This window comes from Gallinula chloropus (genome assembly GCF_964237585.1).
Source record: "Gallinula chloropus genome assembly, chromosome: 1".
NCBI lineage: Eukaryota > Metazoa > Chordata > Aves > Gruiformes > Rallidae > Gallinula > Gallinula chloropus.
Window position 1 is genome coordinate 73,177,626 of NC_140085.1, and position 18,091 is coordinate 73,195,716.

Genomic DNA, 18,091 nt, shown 5'->3' on the forward strand with positions numbered 1-18,091 from the left:
TGATCAGGGGGCTGGAGCACCTCTCCCCTATGAAGACAAGGTGGGAGAGTTGGGCTTGTTCAGCCTGGAGAAGAGAAGGCTTAGGGGAGACCTTAGAGCAGCCTTCAAGTACCTGAAGGGGCCTACAGGAAAGCTGAGGAGGGGCTGTTTGTCAGGGAGTGTAGTGATAGGACAAAGGGTAATGTCCTTAAACTGAAGGAGGGTTGATTTAGATTAGAGACTAGGAAGAAATACTTTACTGTGAGGGTGGTGAGGCCCTGGCACAGGTTTGGCAGAGAAGCTGTGGCTGCCCCTGCATCCCTGGCAGTGTTCAAGGCCAGGCTGGATGGGGCTTTGGTCAACTTGGTTTAATGGAGGGTGTCCCTGTCCATAGCAGAGGGGTGGAACTAGATGATCTTTGAGGCCCTTTCCAACCCAAACCAATCTGTGATTGTATTTTTCCATGTGGTTTCAAAAGAAGAGGTGAATAAAGGTATACCAGAGAACTTTCCATCCTTGAGCTGCAGGGTTATTTCCATGTTAGCTAATATGGAGGGGAAAAGATTGAAATAAATGACATTAGAAATTTCACAGCAACATTTCTGTTTTTGTTTCTGCCACTTCACTTTGAAAAGTCAGTGAGGTCCAGTGGCTGCATGGGAGTGTGGCATTGGCCAGAAAGTAGTGAGGGGAAGCCAGAGAACAGCTGCACTAATGAAGAACTCTCTCTCCTACAAAGACTAAATTTGATGTCCAAAGATACCTAATACATGGAAACAGAAAGAAATTGCTGTGGTGTTTCAAAGTTTGGGTTATATTGCTATGCTATCTGGTTGCTGCTGCAGCACTTACTGACAAGCAGAGGCAGTATGGACATGAACTGACTTTGCTGCTGTTGCTGAGGCATTGGCCACGAAAAGGCACAGAAATGAAGAATTTCCATTCATTGTAGGGCCACTGTAGGGGTGACAGGATTCTGAGTCGTGATTTCTGTGTGTTGCTAGCCATCCTGGAAAAGGGCAGTGCAGCCCAGCCAGGATGTTTTCAAACTGCTGTGACTTGGGCTGTTTTTCTACGTGCTCATATGCAGAGTAGAAATGCAGATTCACAGATAACTTAAAAGGCTCCCCTGAACCCCTGCAAGTTCTGGCAGCAGTTTATCAGTGCTGTTCCCCATCCCATCTCTTTCCAGATATTGCGTGATAAAACTGGAACACTCTGTTTTCTCCTGAGGCATTATGCTGACATAACAGGAGAGCGTTTCTCAGGTACAGTGAGTGCACTGAAGTTCCTCAGATGCTGACTGGCTTCATTTTTCATGGAATCGGATAAACATAAATGAATTTCACATCTGTTTTGGCAGTATGGGCTTGGATGAAGCAGGGTCAGCAGTCTTCCTCCAGGATGAAATGTGGATCTGCCACAGCTGGAAGAAGGAAGGGTAGCATTGCTAGGTACTTAAGAGTGTTTCATCTGGTGCCTCATGCCCAAAGGCTGATAGATTAATCTTGTTTGTCAATGATTGTTGACTCTTTTCTGTGCCGTCCCTCGTGAGGCATGCTTGTACATCTGCATGGGCTCAGCAACACAAGGAGAAAATGATGGAAAATACTTGTGTACACAAGATCCACTGACTGTCTCCAAGAAAAACTTTGGCTTCACAGTTGCTAGTTTTTCCATTTAATGACCTAATCCTTTAATATCATTTAAAAAGTGAGTAACTTTCAAGTGACAATAAACCATTGTTGCCAGACTGGTCTGAATGAAATCTAGTGAGTATACAGGTTACCACCTGTACATTTTTAGTATTTTTTTTTAACCTCCTTCATCTTTTTCTTCTTTCCAACAAGTATCATCATTGTCTTTTTTACTAAGAAAGTTTCTGTGACATTAAGATCTGGCCTAGTTTTGTGATAGACTGGGATTATCAGAGGTTATTCCAATAATCTCCTTTGAAAAGTCTCTGTTTTAGCAATTTACTTTAGCTTTCACCCATAAAACATGGGTTCTCACACAACTCCACAGGCATCAGTGTAAGTTAATGGGTTCAAGCAGCCAATTTCTGTATGGTTTAAATACAAATAGGGAATCGGGGGCTGCAGCAGAAGATTCACATTCACCTCCCACAACAACAAATTTAATAAATTCCAGTTCATCTTCCTAAGGCTATAAGACCTTGTCCTAGCAGCTAGGCCTGGAATTTGGGTTGCCATTTGTCTGTTTGTAGGTTAAGCCATCATTTCTAAAACAAAAAAAGATTTAACTGTGCTTGCTATCTGTAATTTTTATGTGGGACTCTTGGGAATGTGTGTGTGGAATAAATGTTAGCTGATTAAGGGTGTTCCCTCAAAAGTTAAATCTCTAGTTTTCAGTTGCATTAAGACCCTGAAAATCCTCAGCAGAGTAACTTGAATGCTAATATGGAAGACAATCAGGCTAATGCAGTGGATGAAAACTAGCACAGAGATCATGGGTGAAAGAATTCAGGATCAGTGGTCCTGCTGCAGGTGTAGGGAAGAGGAGTTCTAACTGCATGGCTGGCCAGAAGCCAGGCATCTAAACTCCCAGCTTGCAGCCTTCTCCTTTGTAGAAGAGATACTGCAGAAATACTGCTTGCTGTGTGAATTGGAATCGTTTGCTGCAGCACTACATACATAACCACAGTTACATGCATGCTAATAATTAGCAGTGAGGTTCACAGATTTAAAGTACTGTTTTAAAGAACCTGTACTTGATGGAGATTCTTCATTTTCTGCCTTGAGTACCTGCTGTCTGCCCAGTATTACTCTTTCAGTGAATCACTGTGATGAATGCACATTTAGATGAAGGCTTCTGAGCTTCCAAAGGCCTCCTTCCTTCTGAACTGGAGCCATTCTTCCCCATACCTCCTTCATTAATATGTTATTTCCTGGTTCTGCAGTGCTCCATGGATCTGACAGCATCAAGCCAAGCCTAGCACATGGCCACAGGTCTGAGCAGAACTAGGTAAAGCCATGGGGGCTGTGCTCCTTCACCCCTCATCTCCTGCTTAGTGGCCTCTGTGGAGAAGTTTCAGCATAGCCCTGCCTCAACCCTGCAGCCCTTTTGTATTCAGAGGCACAATAGAGGTGGTTTCTTTTTGCCTAGAGAACAGCTGAGTAACGAAAAATTAAAAATGCCTGATGGTATTGTTTATCCCCATGCAGTTATTCCTTTTCCTTTTATGGAACAAGGTTGCTGTAATAGCATTTTTCTTTGCAGATGGAATTGGAAATACAGAAATAAATTATGGAGAACGAGGGTGTCTCCTGTCAGAATAAATATTTAATGAGAAACAAGGTTGTGCTCATTCAGAGTCACAAGAACTGATACTGAAGAACCATATGTACGTTAATTTTAATGTATAAAATACAGGCTTGGGCTTAAAAATGCAGAGTGAACAACCTTAAGGGCAAGTGTATATTAAGTCTGTGACAGCTGTCTTTGTGGGTGATGATAATATAAAAGTTTATTTTTTCCCAAGCCATTTTAATTTACCCACCAATCAGTCAGGAAACAGGAATCTTAAAGTACATACTTTCCAAAGCAGTTCTTGGAGATGTGGCATTTCACGTCATATCCAGACTGTATTCACTCTAATGAGCCACTAAAAAGTACATGAGCTTTTTTAACTCTTCCTAGCTTGGATTAAGAAAATTAAAAATAATCTGAATAACGATACACTGGTTTTCTTAGTGTTGGAACAACATACAGAATTTGTACAAAAAGTACCTGTTGGTGTGAACAGACATGCTACTTAACATGAATTACTTGGTGACTTACAAGTTACGTGCAACTTGTAAGTTATTTTCAAGTTAAAATGCGAATGAAAGGCGTGATCTCAGAGTTTGCAGCTCATCTGTCCAAGGACGTGGGATGTTGAGGTGGGCTTGGGCTTTATAAAGGGTTCTGGAAGAGCTATTTGCTCTTTGGGCAATAGAGTATAAATCCTGGTCTCATTTTCCTTACTGCCCAAAACTCTTAAAGAATTGGCCAGTCTGTTGCAGTATCCAGGCTGTCCCATGCCTGTGTGACCCGTCATCTGAACTGTGGGGTCCTTCCCTGCTTAGCCCACTGTGACCTTTCCTCATTCCGTTCCTCTGGCTCACCAAAAGCCCCTGCCTTTCTCTTCATAAGCCGCTCTCAAGTATCTCTCATATTTGGTTGCCATTTTTGAGGGTTTCCTGCCTGCCTGAGGTTAATTTGAAATAGTTTCCCTGTTCAAGCTTCTCTTTGGAATTCCTATTAATTTTCTGAAGCGCAGTCATTAAGGCCATAACATCTAGTGGTTGCTTTGTAAATGTCCTCGGACTGCAGAGGGATACGTAATTGGGGCCTCTGAAGCTTATGACTAACTTGCTATGATGCATTGATGCGTTCAGTGGTGTATCCAGTCCATAACATGGAGGTATAAATAGACTCTCAAATCATTGCATAACAGTACAATTGCCTACAATTTAGCATAGAGGACACTGGCAGTCTCCCAGTACGGCCGCTAATGCATTTTATGAACTTGGATGGTCTCTCTGCCTCATTTTTTTTCATTACTAAAATGGAAATTGTAGTATTTGCCTAGCTAACATTCATAATGGAAAAACTTTTTAAAAATGCTTTCCAATTTACAGGTACAATGATGGGAGACAGAAATGTATTTAAATTACTACCAAAGAAAAAAATCTCAGGTGTTTTAAGTGAAAGGAGATCTTCACATGTTTAAAATAAAACTAAGGCAGCAGACATACTACATTAAAACAGTAGTTGCAGACATAGTTCACAGCAGACTGTTAAGGACAAAAGTTATCATTGTTTCTCTGTCTAGGTCTCCATATGCTTTTGTTTAGATAAGAACTGTAATACAATCTGTTCTCTTTCATTGTTTGGTTTATGCAGGCACAGGCTTGCTGCAGGAATTGGTATATCTAGTGAGTCAGGGAGCCGATCCAGATGAGATTGGACTAATGAATATAGATGAACAACTTCCAGTCCTAGAGTATCCTCAGCCTGGTCTGGACATCATCAAGGTACAATTAATTGCAATGAGAGTCTTTCAGTATTTGGGTATCTCTTTTCTTGGTTCCATATTTATTCCTTCATTTCATCCTGTGTCCTTGTCCGTTTCATCACTGGATCTGCCCAGTTTGCAATGATTCTGAGTATTATTAGGTTATTGTAAAATTGCTTTTATTAAGGTTTACTGTACTGTATTTAATGCTGTAGATGTTTTACCATGTCCTAAATGTCTTGGTAGTGGATTTTCTGAATAAAAGTTTCAGGCCTTCCTTGCTTATGTAAACAAACTCTGCCCAAATAGGCAAATTTGCTTTGATCCCTTCCCTGAATTTGGAAAAGAGGAACTACAGATACAGAAATCTATGGATCTGTAGACCCATTACTCTGCATTTACACATCTAAATCCTTAGAGATCCAGAATCTGTGGATCTACAGACTCCATAGACGCAGTTTGGGGAGTTTGGAATGTTCTGCATGAGATGACCTCCACACTGTTAAGAATCATTCAGAGACTAGTGACATGGAATGTAAGTGTGATCTTGTCATTGCTGTAACTGCTTCTGGGACAGACTTATCGTAGAATGATTAGGCAAAATACTGGGCTCCATCCTCTAAGAGCTACAGTGCTTACTGAATTGAGCTATCTAAGGCTGGCACAGATTTAAGCTGCTTCTGGTCAATGACAACTGCAGCATCAGCCTACTTCAGGCTGGGAGTGTTTAGGGGTCAGAGGTTGCTTTTCTACTTCATCTGTATGAGGCCTAGTCCAGGGAGGCTTCAGTGCTACCGTGGTGGCAACAGTGGGAGGTTTAGTTTGAGATGGCACATTGCTCTTTGTGCTGTGTGCGAGCAGCTTGATCCCGTGCGGATTTATTTAGGCAGCTTCTAACCACTGCGAGGTGAGTTGTGTCATAGAACAGTTTTGTCTTAAATGATAGAAAATTGCACTTAAAGACGTTCATACACTCAGATAAACCTTTGGATTGTCTGGGCATAGTTCAGAGGGTAAAATAAATTCCAAGAGGAAAATTTTGAAGTAAAGGAGTTAGGGGTAGGGTTTCCAGAGCTTCTAATACTGCCCAAGGAATTTTAGTGGAAGCGTCACTGGGAGCAAAGTTAGTTTGATACCAAGAATCAACCATTACACTCTGTTCTTGAGAAGATCCTATAAATGGAAGTACGTTGAAATCAGAAGGTGTAGGGGAAAAACAACAAAACCCTCTAACATGTGACACAGCCTTTTGATTTTTGAAACCAGATGTAACTCCCTGACTTAATTCCTAGTCCCAGACCCCTGTTAATTTAAGTGAATATAGGAATGTGACTCATTACAGTAAAGGACTTCAAGCATGACAGTTGAGGACAGCTCAGGATGTGCCAAACACTAATGCACAGTAAGAAACATTTCTGTCTGCTTTATTTTAGGAACTGACATCTCCTCGCCTTATCAAAAGCCACCTACCTTACCGGTTTTTGCCGTCGGACCTCCATAATGGCAATTCCAAGGTACAAATGAAATCCTGTTTGTTTAACTATATCAGCAGTAGTTGTTTATGTGTTTTAGGAAATGTGGGGAGAAGGAAGCTTTCAATAAGATGATTTTTTTTTCCCTACCCCATCACAGGTAATATACATGGCTCGTAACCCTAAAGACCTGGTGGTGTCTTATTACCAGTTTCACCGCTCCCTAAGGACCATGAGCTACAGAGGAACGTTTCAGGAGTTCTGCAGAAGGTTTATGAATGACAAGTGTAAGGAGCTGTTCTCTCTGCACACGCTGTTACACATTTATTTTCATCTCTGCATTCCTTCTGCAAGTACAGAAATGAACTGGATAAAGGTGCATTTGTTTTGCATATACAGCAAGGAGGTTGCTGCAGATACAGTGCTGTGTGGACTTAGATTTGTCCATGCAAACTATGGCCATGCTTTGTAAATTATTGCCTTGCAATATTTGACCACATGGGCTCAGCAGTGTTCTGCTTAGCTCAGGCAGAACTCTGGTCAATTCTATTAAAATTCAGTTTTCAAGGTACCCGGTATCTTGCGAGAAATGTTGAACAGTCCCAGCACCATCTGGTTTCAGTTGTAGCTCAGTTTGCTTAGCTGCTTCTCAGGAGCCTTTCTGTTCCACAAAGGTCTTTCCCTGGTAATTCCTTTAATATTTTTATTTAATCCAAAAAACTCAAAATTTGTCCGTAGCAAGATACCAGTTAACACAAAAAAATCTCTAGTTTGCATGAGATTGACATGGAGTACATGAGTAAGTTGAAGTGAGCTCCTGGAAGAAAGCAATTGCAGGCTCCTACTGTCTGAAAAAACACACCACTATAATGAGAATACAATAGCCTGCTATTGTGGTTTAACCCATCAGGCAGGTAGAACAACCACACCACTGTTCATTTTTCCTCCTCCCCCCCCCCCCCAGCAGGACTGGGGAGAGAATCAAAAAGGCAAAGAAAAAAGGTAAGACGTGGGGTGAGATAAAGAGATAATCAGACAGAAAAGGAAGATTAATAGTAGTAGTAACAAAATAATACACAAAGCTAGTGATGAACAGCATGATTTCTTACCACCTAAAGCCAATACACAGCTAAGTTTCTGAGCTGGTCTGCCTCCTGGCCAACCCCCAGTTACATAGAGTGTGACATCATATGGTGTGGAATATCCCTTTGGCCAGTTTGGGTCAGCTGCCCTGGCTGTGTCCCCCCACCTTCTTGTTGGCAGGGCCATATAAGAAGCTGAAAAGTCCTTGAGTGTTTGGCAACAACTAAAAACATCAGTGTGTTACCAACATTGCTCTCACCCTAAATCCAAAGCACAGCACTACACCAGCTGCTGGGAAGAAAATTAACTATTCCTGATGAAACCAGGACACCTGCTCACCCAGTAACTCCTTTGAGCAAGGGCTGTTCCGTGACACACACCCTCAGTGTTCCCACTCAGGCTGCACTGCTGTGCTACCTCAGTAAATTACTGGGAGGACAAACCCTGTGTTCTCACATAACTGGCTGCCACTGGACTTTTTGCCAATGGATCACCACACTTTCCAGCTAGTAAGAGGAAAAAATGTTACTGCCTTCAATTTCTTTACCAAGTCTTCTTAACTTAAAGTGACACGAAGAATTCAACAGGCACCTTATGCTATGAGACCAGGATCTCCTCTAGATCCAACGTAGCAAACTTTCCTTCAACCTGGAATTTGGAGTAGTTGATGCCAATGTAACTCTATAGAAACAAAGGGAAGAAAAAAATAAAAAGCCTACCAGTGGAAGTGATCTTACAGGCCTTAAAAACCTTTGCTGCTTTCTCCTGCATGTTTGTACTGGGAGGGTAGATGCACTCTTCCTATTCCAGTCCACCTTCAGCTTTTTCTTTGGCATTCCCTGAGAATGGGATGTTTGTAGACCAGGAGCTTCTAGACCAGAGGCATATGAAAGATGCATTAGGAGGTCTGTACTTTTTTTCATATGAGTATCTCAAGAGTTATTTATATCTTCATTTTATAGCAGCTAGCTGATTTATCACAACCTCCCAGAGTCAGTAAAACATCACAGTGTGTTCTGTCCATAATTGTGCAAATAAAGTGCTTTGTGATACAGTAAATATAGCATTTAGCTAAATGTTTGTTCTCATGGAAGCAATGCAGCAGCAAACCACCTCCCCCCTTCATAAGAAGTCAATGTACTGCTAGAGGGAGAAGCGCTGAGCCCAAATGACACTATTTCTATCCCTCCTTATACCTTGAAACAAATTTGGTGCATGTTCTCTCTATTGTTTGGAAGCACACCGCTGGGTAGGGATTAGTCTGGGATGTGCTAATTCTTTGATATTACAGTCCTAAGCTTAAGGGAGTTTCTTAGGTAAAGCACAGGTAAACTCTGCTAACGTAATCTTAATGGATTCTTGCCCTGTACCATTAAGAGCAGCTAGGAACACTTCTTGCTTGACTGGTGTGTTAATTTTATGCTTGAATATCTTCAGGAGCACATGGAACAGGAATAATAAAAATGGAGTTTTTCTAGTGCTTTTATAAAAATTGAAAATGAATCACCTGATTAAAATAATTTTCTTATAGACTGACCTTTGTCGACTGAAAATGTTCTGGTTGCCAAAATTAAACACTTATTTTTCAAAGGCAAAAGTTGGCCTCAAAGTACAAAATTAAAAATTTGGTATTTTTCTATAGCGGTTTTATTGAAAAGATAAAATTGACCAAAAAAATTTTGGGAAAGAATGTGAGAAACTTCTCACCCTATTTGCCTAACTCCTGCCTTGTTTATCTGAAGTACTTAGGGAGAACTTAGCGCTGATAACAAAGAAACAGGCAGAATGCATTTCTCTTTGGGTTGTCTTTCTCATGACATTGGCAGCAAAAGGCATTCTGTAGATAAATCTCAGTATCTGCACCTCTGCTAGACACACACACAAACTGACTGAAATCAGTGCAAATGTGGATTTCATCAGAGAAGTGAAATACAAAGGAAGAAAGTTTTGGGAGGAAAGTTAAGCCTTCCAGTAACCACTGCCTGAGCAGTGCTGGGAGCAGAAGCCCTCCCATCATAGCACCTCAGCTTCTCTTCGAGTCCTAAACTCCACCCAGCAGATGTGGGGAGTTGAAGACAAGCGGCTGGTGGCACGTGGGAGGTAGGACTGGCTTTTCTTCCTTGGCAGACCTGCACGCTGGGCCTGTGCGCAGGTTGTGATGTGTGGGAAATGCTTCATCACATCACTCCAAGCTTCTGGGAGCACCCCAGGGGCAACTGGTGTGATAGTCTGGATTTATTGTGCATCTGAGATAAGTGATACCAGTATAACTGAGGTGGTGTTCTGGTGTAGCTGCAGAAGTTGTGTGGAAGCGTTCAGAATGTAACCAGAGAGGAGAACAGCTCTTAGGCGTTACGCAGGGTGGTGGGGGCAGAAGATGTCCTGATAAATGAATACCCTCAGTTTTTGGGAATGACTGTGAGGTGTTTTTATAGGTTTTCTTAACTCAATACCTGCCTGATTAAGAAAGGGCAATGGTTGTCAGCAATTCTTTTTGTAATAGAGGATGCTCTCTGGAACTTCCCACAGATAGCTGTATCTTGCTTCTAAGTGAAGGAAGCTGCAGTGTGATAGGTTAGAATTCACACAGATTGGAGCCACTGAAAATTTGCCTTCTGCAAAGCTGTCTTTTGCATCTTTCATGTTGGCTCAATTCCCACTCAGAGTTCAGGTGTTACTAATGCTGAGATCCATCATGGAATCTGGTGGCATTTGCAGTTGAACATTTTGTCTTTATGGTAAGTTTGTTCTTTTGAATACTCCAAACTGATGGAAAAACTCTTTTTTAATTAAGTTCCTTGCTGTGCATGGCAATAGGTCAAAAACAGGGACAGTTCTCCTGGGGCTGTGAACCACTCCAGTTAATTTATTTTTCTCCTTTTTTAAAATATTTTTTTTTAAGAGGGATTAATAACTAAGGTGTTCATTTTCCTCATGCCAATCATTATGTCTTTGTAGTAGGATATGGTTCGTGGTTTGAACATGTGCAAGAGTTTTGGGAACATCACATGGATGCCAATGTACTTTTTCTCAAGTATGAAGATATGCATAAGGTAGGTTAGATCTATGTAGCAAGAAGGTGTTTTGCATTGTAGTGTTTAAAATACATAAAGCACAAAATTTGCTTCTTATGTTTATATTTGAGCTCCCTAATGTCTGGTACCATATTTACAGCACCAGTATGCAGTAGCTACTACAGTGGCTACTACTGCAGACAGTGGCAACTACTACAGTTTCATAAACCTAGTAATTTACTCAGCCATCTGCCTGCATCTGTAGGCTCTAAACTACTCACAGAGAAGTCAGAAATTTGTAACTCTGGTGCTTGCTATGGTCAGCCCTGGGCATTCATTAAAAAGAAATACCTTGCTATGTGTGCTGTATCACTGAGGAGAAATAGTGTATTGTTGTGTTTTGTCCTATATATTTGGAATGTATTCTGATTTTTTGGTTGTTCTTACTGTCTTTGTGAAACAATGTTGAAAGCAATAGGGATGATCATGTAGCATAAGGTGAACATAATTATATTGGGTCCTTGTAGTATGCTGGCTAATAAATCCACTCTATTTCTAATCAGAAATTTAGTGGCAATACTACATAGAACATTGGCTTCCATTTCCTATTGCAATAATACATTTTTGAGAATTAATGAAAATACTTTAGAATGTTTATTTGACTGGAAAATTAATGCAAATGTAGGAAAAAAAGAGCTCTAAACCTACAAGAAGGCAAAATCAGGGTAGAACTCAGTAAAGCTGGATTAATTATAATTGCAGCTCTACTGAGCCTTATGATGGAATGGGATGCTAAAAGAAGATGCAACACAATCAGAATAATTTAAGAAAAAAAAAAGTAGAAATTGTTTGAAACCTGTGGTTTTGAATGACGATGCATTCCTAGCTGTGCTCACTGAAGGAAGCTGCTGAAAGCTGGTGGTGTCATAGCATCTTTCCACATCCTGATAAACATTGCTTTTTTTTTTTGTCCTTGCAACTCCAGAAATCTTACTCATACTGAGGAATCCTGGAGTTCAGTTCTGGAGATGTAAATTAATGACTGTTTATTTTCAGAGGTCAGCTCACTAGATCCTTTCTATCTACATGAATGCAGTCCCAGAAGCTAACAATTAAGGCAGGGCTAACGTGTAGTCATTTATTTTACTGAGATCAAAACCAAAGTAACTTTTAAATCCTCCAAAATACATTCGTATTCCAGAGTGATCAGTTGGTGTTGTCTGAAGCGTCACAATTATTCTGCAGTTCCCCATTCCAATATTCAAAAAGGTGAGCTTACATGACTCTCTTCTCTGTCAGCCTCTCTTAACCTAATTCTTGGAATGGGTCTATTTTCTGCAAGTTGGAAGGTGGCAAAATTTGAAGACAGTGGTGTTTCTACAGCCCATTTAGTTCCAACCCCCTACCATGGGCAGGGACACCCTCCACTAGACCAGGCTGCCCAAAGCCCCATCCAGCCTGGCCTTGAGCACTGCCAGGGAGGGGGCAGCCACAACGGTGGATGTGGGATACGGATATTTTATCAGGACTTAACTTATTTTGAACTATTTAAAGTAATTTTTAAAAGGTCATTTGAAATACTGTAAAATAAACTATATCTAAATACTCTCTTACAGGACCTAGCAACAATGGTTGAGCAACTGGTGAGATTCTTGGGAGTCTCTTATGACAAAGCACAGTTGGAATCCATGGTGGAACACTGTCATCAGCTCATTGATCAGTGCTGTAATGCAGAAGCACTTCCCGTTGGCAGGGGTATGTTTAAAACCCACCCTGAAACTCTTAATGTGGAACTTGCAGGAAGCAACTGGCTACTTAGTAACCTGCAGGATGACTTCAGCTGTTGGCAAAATGCTGCTGTGTAAATAGCAGGAAACTGACTGCGGCTGCAATTTTGGGGTTTGTTTGTTTTGAAATAAAGTTAGGTGGAAATGACTAAAAAGAATGGAAACAGCCAAGATCAACAGTATATTTAACACCGTGCAAAACACTCAGGGAGTCTTGGGCTTACTTCAACGGATTGAGCTGTTTGTGCTGAGAAGACTCCACTGCACCTTCTGACCTTTGGCCTGTCAAAACCCACACAATTTCATACAGCTTATCCTGGCCTAAGCCCTTGTGTTTAAGTGTGTCAGGTTTTCTAGAATGGCAGATAATTCTAATTTGAAGGCATCAAATGACAAGGAGCCATCATTTTCCTTATGAGCTTTTTCTTTCCATTGTCTACCTCAGCTGTTTAAAATGTGTTTAGTTTCTGGATGTTTGTTCTGGTGAGGTCTTTCTCTGGGAACCTGAAATGCCCTTTAAACTGCTGATACATCTTTCCTATGTTAATGTCAAGAAACCATGTCCTTTCTTAGTCTTCCTTCTGATAAGCATAAAAGAGTGACCTTGGGAAGTCTCCCTCGGTTTATTTTCTGTAAGCTGCTTTACTGCATTCAACAGTTCATTTTAAAAATGAGGGCATAGAATTAAGATTGGGAATTCCTGTGTCAGCCTCACAACTGCCTTAGCCAGACACAAAATCACTTTATTCACTTCTTTAATCATCCCTGGCCACATTAGGACTTTTTGCTACAGCATCGTACATGAAGCATCTGTCATTTATCGTGGCCACAGAGTCTTCAGAGGAACTATTTTGTGGGTTCTTGTCCCTCACTCAGGGAGAGTGACCTGAATACTTTGTTCTTAGGTTGCTGTGTAGGAGCCCTTTCCATACTACCCCTCTGGGCCAGCCTTCTTGCTATCTGCAGATTTCATCAGCTATAATTTTTATAATCTCTGATAAAAATACTGAATATGGTCAGGCCTTCTTGACTACTAATTTTGAGTGAGCCAGTTCTTTATTCGTTTATTGTGCATTTTGTTGAAATTATATACTTCTCTTAAAAACCACCAAAATCCCATGCCTTACAAAAGTCTATTGTATCTTTGCATTCACCTTTAACCAGTCAAACTATAACCTTCCTGACAGTCAGGTTTAAGAGCACATTTGCTTTCCCATGAAAGCAGCTTCCCTGATACTCAATCCTCCTTCTGCGTCTCTCTTGGCAGAGCCGTGTGTCGGTTCTCCATCACTCAGCTCAGACTGTCGTCAGAGTAACTGACCCAGGAGAACTTTTCCTGTTTGTACGTTGGCACAAACATCTCAGTATGCAGTACTTGGCAAAAAGCCATTGCTCACACCGCCTTGCCTTTCTCTGTGGCTTCACACACCTGGTGTGGAAAGGCTCTTAGCACGTTATGTAGGGGCTGCACACCCCAGTTACTGCAGTGGGACCTGGAAACTGGGTTCCTGCGGGCAGTTCCCTGCTGTAACTGCAATATGGCACCTCTTTTTGCCCCAGTTCACTTACATTACGGTACATGATGATTTCTTGAAATAGCTATCTCAGGTTTGCTGGCTTGAGGTAAGACTCTGGTTAGACAGAGGAGTTTATAGTTTCACTGAAAGACCTGATACATTCCCTTATAGTATCTGGTAGAGTCTCCACCGAATGGTGTGTTTTCCTGCTCTTAATTATCTTTCATTCAACGGCCATACCACCCTCCCCTTACTACTTCAAGCTGAAAATTCAGCATATCATACAACTTGTATCTTGTGTGGAAACAACAGGCAGTCTCATTTGCAGTAGGATTTTACAGCACGTTGCCTAACTGATTACCAACCCCCTTCTCTGCTGTGAAGACAAGATCATAAAACAATGTGTCTGGCAAGACATCCTGAGGGCCTTGATTAAAGCGTTCAGTGTCAGTGTGAGAATTTACAAACAACAGAGCCATGTTCTCCTCTGTTGATGTGCATGAAGAAACCCAAACCCTGGGATTTATTCCTAACCTCCATGATCTGGAGATGTGTGTAGCAGCAGCACGGGTACGTGCTAGGCACAGCCCAACTTCCCCCTCCTTGCCCAGCAAAAGGCAGCTTTGTGAGAGAGAGGTGAGGTTGTGGTACAGCAGAAAAGAGAACAGAAAAGAGCTGGTAGTGACACCTTGCACGGGCAGAAGGGCCAACTGCTGTCTGTGCTGGCCAGCACACCTCCATCTGGATGAAGAGGGTGGTGCCCAGTTGTGCTGCACCCATCGTTCTGTACGTGGCGTTAAGTGTTGACTGTGCTGAGCCCAAGCCTGCAGACCCCCGGGCCAGGGTCAGCATCTCCTCCTCATGCTGTCTGCAGATCTTTCAGAAAGCAGTCTCTGTCCTGTAAGGAAGGGAGCTACAGCAGTTAATGTAATATTTTGTCATTTGTTCACTGTGTGCTTTTTATTGAAGATATCCTTATTTTGAATTTCTTTTGTTCGCTGTCCCCAGCTTTTACAGTATTTTGTTACTTCAGAATGCGGCTTCATTAAGAGTGCTTTGTTCCTTCTCTGTTCGTTTCTGTGACAAAGAATGGTGGCAATGACATGACAGCTTATTGTAATTTGTTTCGAATATTTTTAATTTGTCATTAGTTACATTTACTTTATTATTTTGCTTTATTTTAGTTCTTCATTTTTTTTCTTTTAGCACATTGATCTTTACTCTGAAGATAACCCTGAGCTGCTGTGAAAGCAGAACAATGATTAGATATGTTACTTGTATTTGACTCTTATCACATCATAATTTACACAGTTGCATGATTCAAATCATAAACCAGGTGGGTGACTTTTTGACAAGCTATCAATTCATATGGTTAAAAAAACAGTGTTGCAAATAATCCATTGCGTGTGTCCTTTATGAAACGTGTCGTTTGTCCTTACGTGTTGTTGAGGAGATGCAGAAATAAAACGCTTATCTTTCCCAAACAGAGGAAGAAAATGTTTTATTATCATTATTGAAAGGGAAATACAGGCTTTTATGATTCATGCTGCATTTTATGCAATTACAGTTGCCAGAGCAAAATTGAAATCAGTGTCAGATATGTATGATTACAAACCTTTTCCTATTTTTTTTTTTTTTTAATGCAGCAGAAAGTTGCTGAAAACAATAAATGGTGCACTTTCAGTCAGTTTCAGGTTCTTTTGGGCTTTGGATCCTGAAAAAAACCCCAGAACACTGTCATACCTTCAGGTGTTAAAGGAAAATCCCAGGTTTCATACAGTGGCCCTTGCCATATATACTACACCATCATGTTAATATATAATTTGTAGATGTTTCAGACAGTTTTGTCTTTGGACTCAATTATAGAGTTGCTGCATAAAAGCAATGGTAATTAAATTAAATGGGTATTCTTCTTATGCAGCAAATGCATAATTAAGCTCCCTGCATGTAGTTTTGTTCTTGCTGTTATGATTAAACTCTGGTAGCACGGTCCCAATTCTCCTTTCATTTATTCCAGTCGAACAAGCCTGCATTTTGTCCTTATGTGTATCCAACATAAATGAGAAGAGAATTGGGCTTCTCAGTCTGGATGCCACATGGGGCTTATTGTTCACAAACAAGTAACCCTGCCTGACTTGGTGTTAAATAAAATTTGGTCTGCAGGGAAACAGCAAATAAGGGGGCTGCAGCCTTTGACTGGTGGGTTCAACAGTGTCATTAGGTTATGGTATTAGTTGGGCTCCGCAGAGTAGAAGAATACAAGGGAAAAGAGTTCAGTGTCCATACTGCATCTACCAGAAGCTTCCTGTTCACTTTGTACAAAAGTGAAGTTTAAATGGCACAGACTAGGTGCATGGAACTTGGTCTCTTCTATAGGTACAATCTAGGCACTCATATTTAACATACAATTCTCTCCACATTGAGAAACATAAATTCATCTGTTTGAACTTATCTTTAAATATAAAGTAATAGAAATTAGTAATGGTAAGGTTACAGCTCAATAATCAGAAATCAATGATTGGTTTAATACTCCATGTTCCATGTACCTTTTAGATATTTCTTTAACTGGTGCATGCTGAAGGCACAGTAATTTGGAAATGCGTTATTGTTAGCTGTCGGAATTATTAAACAGCCAGAGTTTGCACTGAAACCAGAAATATATATTTTAAATGAATTCCTAAACAAACCCTGAAATTAATTTCTGATTAAGACTAGAGCAAATCTCACAAAGTCTGAATTCTTCCTGTATACCATGCACCTTGTCATCCCCACCAGCCGAGGATGACAAGGTACATGGTAGGTACTTATTTTAAGGCATTGGAAGGGTTGTAGCAGGGGACTTGGGTGAGGCAATGAACAGCTTTAGGTCTCGTGGAGCTTTCAGTGAAAGCTAAGAGTGATGAGCATCTCACAGGTGGTACTTGATGCCCTGTGTAACTAGACGGTAGGTGTTTGGTGTCCTGTTCTGTCACGCTCTCTGACTTGTGTTCCTTCTCTGTGTTCCAGGACGAGTCGGGCTATGGAAAGACATCTTCACTGTTTCAATGAATGAGAAATTTGATTTAGTTTATAAACAGAAGATGGGAAAATGTGACCTCACATTTGATTTTTATTTATAAAAAATGCATGCATATTGTATCCAAATATAGCTAGAAGTGCTTTATGCATTCATTTATTACCTGCTGGACAAACTACTGTAGCTATTATGTGTAACAGGAGTTAAAGAAAGAAAAAACAATCTAAGCAAACCATATCAGATACAATTATCTTTGATCCTAAACAGCTGTTGGTCTTCTAGTATTTTAATCCTTTGTCCACATGCAAGAACTTTCCAGACAATACTGGAATATTCAGCTGTTACGGAATGTATTATATACGTATAAGGTATGTATCATATATGCAACTAGAATGTACACCTTTTCAGCCCCACATTGATTATTTAATGTGTTTTATAAAAGCTTTTCACTAGAACCTAAACAAATGTCCGCAAACCAAATAAAAAATTATTTCAGAGGGAAGCAAGTAACAGGCCAAAACTGTATGCTAGAATGATCTCAGGGGTTAATCGTCACATTTATTTTTATAGCAGGTATATCAAGTATAAATACAACCCATCCCAAAAGAGTAACTGATCAAAGTGGGGTTCACATTAGGTTCTGCACACCCTTAGCTGTATAATTTGAATAGGTTCTGTGCACTGGCATACTCTGCACGACAGGCCTTATTAGGAGGTCTAGCTGTGACTGTCACTCTGATCCCAAAACCCACACATGCTTTCATGGATGACAGCACACAGCTGTCTTCCTGATGGATGAAGTTCAGCTCCATGCCAAAGGCCACTGAAGCTCCTTTAGCCCCCAGGTCTAATAGTCCCTCTCAGCGCAGCTAAAAGCAAGGCACCTGCTGCAGGGTGTTTCTGGAGGAATCGGAGTCTCTGAGCCGTATCACGTAGATGTGAGCTTCACCCATTAGATGGAGAAAGTGAAGAGAAGGTGCTGGATTATCCTCCAGTTCCACTAGAAGTTAAGGGCACTCAGCTCGGTTTCCAGTTTGTGCCATTGGATCCCGACAGACCAAATTGGAAGAGGAATACACGCACCCCTGGAAGTGGGCAGAGCTGAAGGAAGTTTAGAAACGTGCCACCAGGTGGGAGCATTGCACAAACATTCATGCAGAGTACAGTTTCCATAGCTGTTAGCCATGGCTGGTCTGGGTTGCA

At 41.0% G+C, this 18,091-nt stretch overlaps 1 protein-coding gene across 1 annotated transcript in view; it reads left to right on the forward strand.

Annotated features, from left to right (window-relative positions):
- The window catches only part of SULT4A1 (sulfotransferase family 4A member 1), a gene marked incomplete at both ends in the record, with an annotated part of 30,517 nt that extends 13,526 nt beyond the window's left edge, over window positions 1-16,991 (forward strand). Inside the window, 6 exons of the mRNA XM_084274084.1 lie at window positions 4,888-5,018; window positions 6,433-6,513; window positions 6,632-6,758; window positions 10,513-10,607; window positions 12,185-12,323; window positions 16,879-16,991. Of these exons, the coding sequence (XP_084130210.1) occupies window positions 4,888-5,018; window positions 6,433-6,513; window positions 6,632-6,758; window positions 10,513-10,607; window positions 12,185-12,323; window positions 16,879-16,991 (686 nt within the window). The remainder of the gene's footprint in view (window positions 1-4,887; window positions 5,019-6,432; window positions 6,514-6,631; window positions 6,759-10,512; window positions 10,608-12,184; window positions 12,324-16,878) is intronic.
- Window positions 16,992-18,091: the final 1,100 nt, after the last annotated feature.